The 1,842-nt window shown below is 54.3% G+C and overlaps 1 protein-coding gene across 1 annotated transcript in view; it reads left to right on the top strand.

Annotated features, from left to right (window-relative positions):
• Positions 1–403: 403 nt before the first annotated feature.
• Positions 404–1,842, top strand: part of nfxl1 (nuclear transcription factor, X-box binding-like 1) — a gene marked incomplete at its 5' end in the record, with an annotated part of 4,549 nt that continues 3,110 nt past the window's right edge. Inside the window, 8 exons of the mRNA XM_019871048.1 lie at positions 404–485; positions 568–665; positions 747–861; positions 950–1,074; positions 1,200–1,322; positions 1,405–1,495; positions 1,571–1,712; positions 1,754–1,763. Coding sequence (XP_019726607.1) covers positions 404–485; positions 568–665; positions 747–861; positions 950–1,074; positions 1,200–1,322; positions 1,405–1,495; positions 1,571–1,712; positions 1,754–1,763 — 786 coding nt within the window. The remainder of the gene's footprint in view (positions 486–567; positions 666–746; positions 862–949; positions 1,075–1,199; positions 1,323–1,404; positions 1,496–1,570; positions 1,713–1,753; positions 1,764–1,842) is intronic.

Here is a 1,842-nt window from a genome sequence, read left to right as displayed (position 1 = left end):
AGGGGTTCACTTTGGCCTGGGAAGTCAAGTTCAGCATTCGCTTCAATGATATCTGGCGCCATCTAGCGTCACGAATGGGTATAATGGCTAGACCCCGAATATAAGACGACCCCCACTTTTTCAGTCTTATTTCAATGCAAAAAAACGCTGTCTTATATTCGGGCCAATACGGTATTATTATTATTATTATTTTTTTTTCCCCTCAGGCCTGGACATGCCAGCAGCCGTGTGGAAAGTTGTTGCCATGCCGCCAACACACGTGTTCCCAGCCGTGCCACTCTGGTAAACACACATGGAGTAACCAGTGGCGTCTTTTTCTCTTTCCTATACAATCGGCATGGGTGTTTGTGTGTGTCTGTGCCAGAGTGTTCCCCCTGTCCCAAAGTCAGCGTTTTTTTTTTCCCCTCAGGCCTGGACATGCCAGCAGCCGTGTGGAAAGTTGTTGCCATGCCGCCAACACACGTGTTCCCAGCCGTGCCACTCTGGTAAACACACATGGAGTAACCAGTGGCGTCTTTTTCTCTTTCCTATACAATCGGCATGGGTGTTTGTGTGTGTCTGTGCCAGAGTGTTCCCCCTGTCCCAAAGTCAGCGTTCAGAAGTGCATGTGCGGTCGGCAACAATCGGAGAGACCTTGCGCCGGCCCAAAGTGGAAGTGCGATCGTGTACGTAGCAGACGGGCCACTTTAATGGGGAACAGTTGGCTGACACAAAATGGCTGACTGCGCCTTTGTCCCGTTCATCAGACGTGCGGCGCCACCCTCTCTTGTGGGAATCACACCTGTGAGCTTGTGTGCCACGACGGACGTTGCCCGCCCTGTCCCCGCTCGCTCAGCAGATCGTGTCCATGTGGCAAAGCCAGTGAGACGCACACACACACGCGCGTTGAGTCTTTGCTAGGATTGAAAACGGGTGAACATTTTCCAGTAAATTTCAACGTGTCCTTCAGAGTCCAGCCTGCCGTGCACGGAAGAAGTGTCGCTGTGTGGAGACACGTGTGAGCGCCCCCTGTCTTGCGGGAAACACACCTGCTCGATGAGGTGTCACCGTGGGAATTGTGACACCTGCCGGCAGGTAACACACATTTCCCCTGCGCGTGCGTGCATGCGTGTGGCGTTGCTGTTGACCTGCTCTGTGTGCACATGCGCGCGTGTGTGTGTGTGTGTGTGTGTGTGTGTGTGTGTGTGTGTGTGTATCAGGAAGTGGAGAAAGAGTGCCGGTGCGGGAAATACAGGAAGCTGATGGCGTGTCACAAAGAATATTTATGTGAGTCCAAATGTTCAAAAAGCAGAAGCTGCCAGAAACATCCATGTCGGAGGAAGGTGAGTCACCATGCCGGTGCCCGTCTGCACCCCCCCGTCCCCCTCCCGCTAACCCCCGTTTCCCTCCTGACTTTTGTGTCAGTGTTGCCCTGGCAACTGCCCTCCGTGTGACCAGATCTGCGCTCGGACTCTGGGATGTCGCAACCACAAATGTCCGTCCGTGTGTCACCGAGGTAACGCACATTTACTTTGATTTACAGTATGTGTGCGTGCATGCGTGTGTCTGATGGGTATTCTCGCACCGCCAGGAAGTTGTTATCCCTGTCCAGAGACGGTGGACGTCCGTTGCTCGTGCGGCGCCGCCTCCCTGACGGTGCCGTGTGGACGCGAGCGGAGCACCAAGCCACCTCGCTGCAAGGAGCTCTGCAGGTACGCACGCCTCCTGTTACAGTAGCCGTCTTTTTCCTCCTTCTGGGCGAGCTTGTATTTAGACGCGGACGGGTAGCAAGTTAACAAGTGCAAAAATGTATACGGTGTCATGGGTGCGTCAACTCGGCTGTCGTCACCCTCCGCACCATCC

Source organism: Hippocampus comes, unplaced genomic scaffold (genome assembly GCF_001891065.2).
Source record: "Hippocampus comes isolate QL1 unplaced genomic scaffold, H_comes_QL1_v1.1 scaffold83, whole genome shotgun sequence".
Taxonomy (NCBI): Eukaryota; Metazoa; Chordata; class Actinopteri; order Syngnathiformes; family Syngnathidae; genus Hippocampus; species Hippocampus comes.
This window is presented reverse-complemented; position numbering and strand designations above follow the sequence as displayed.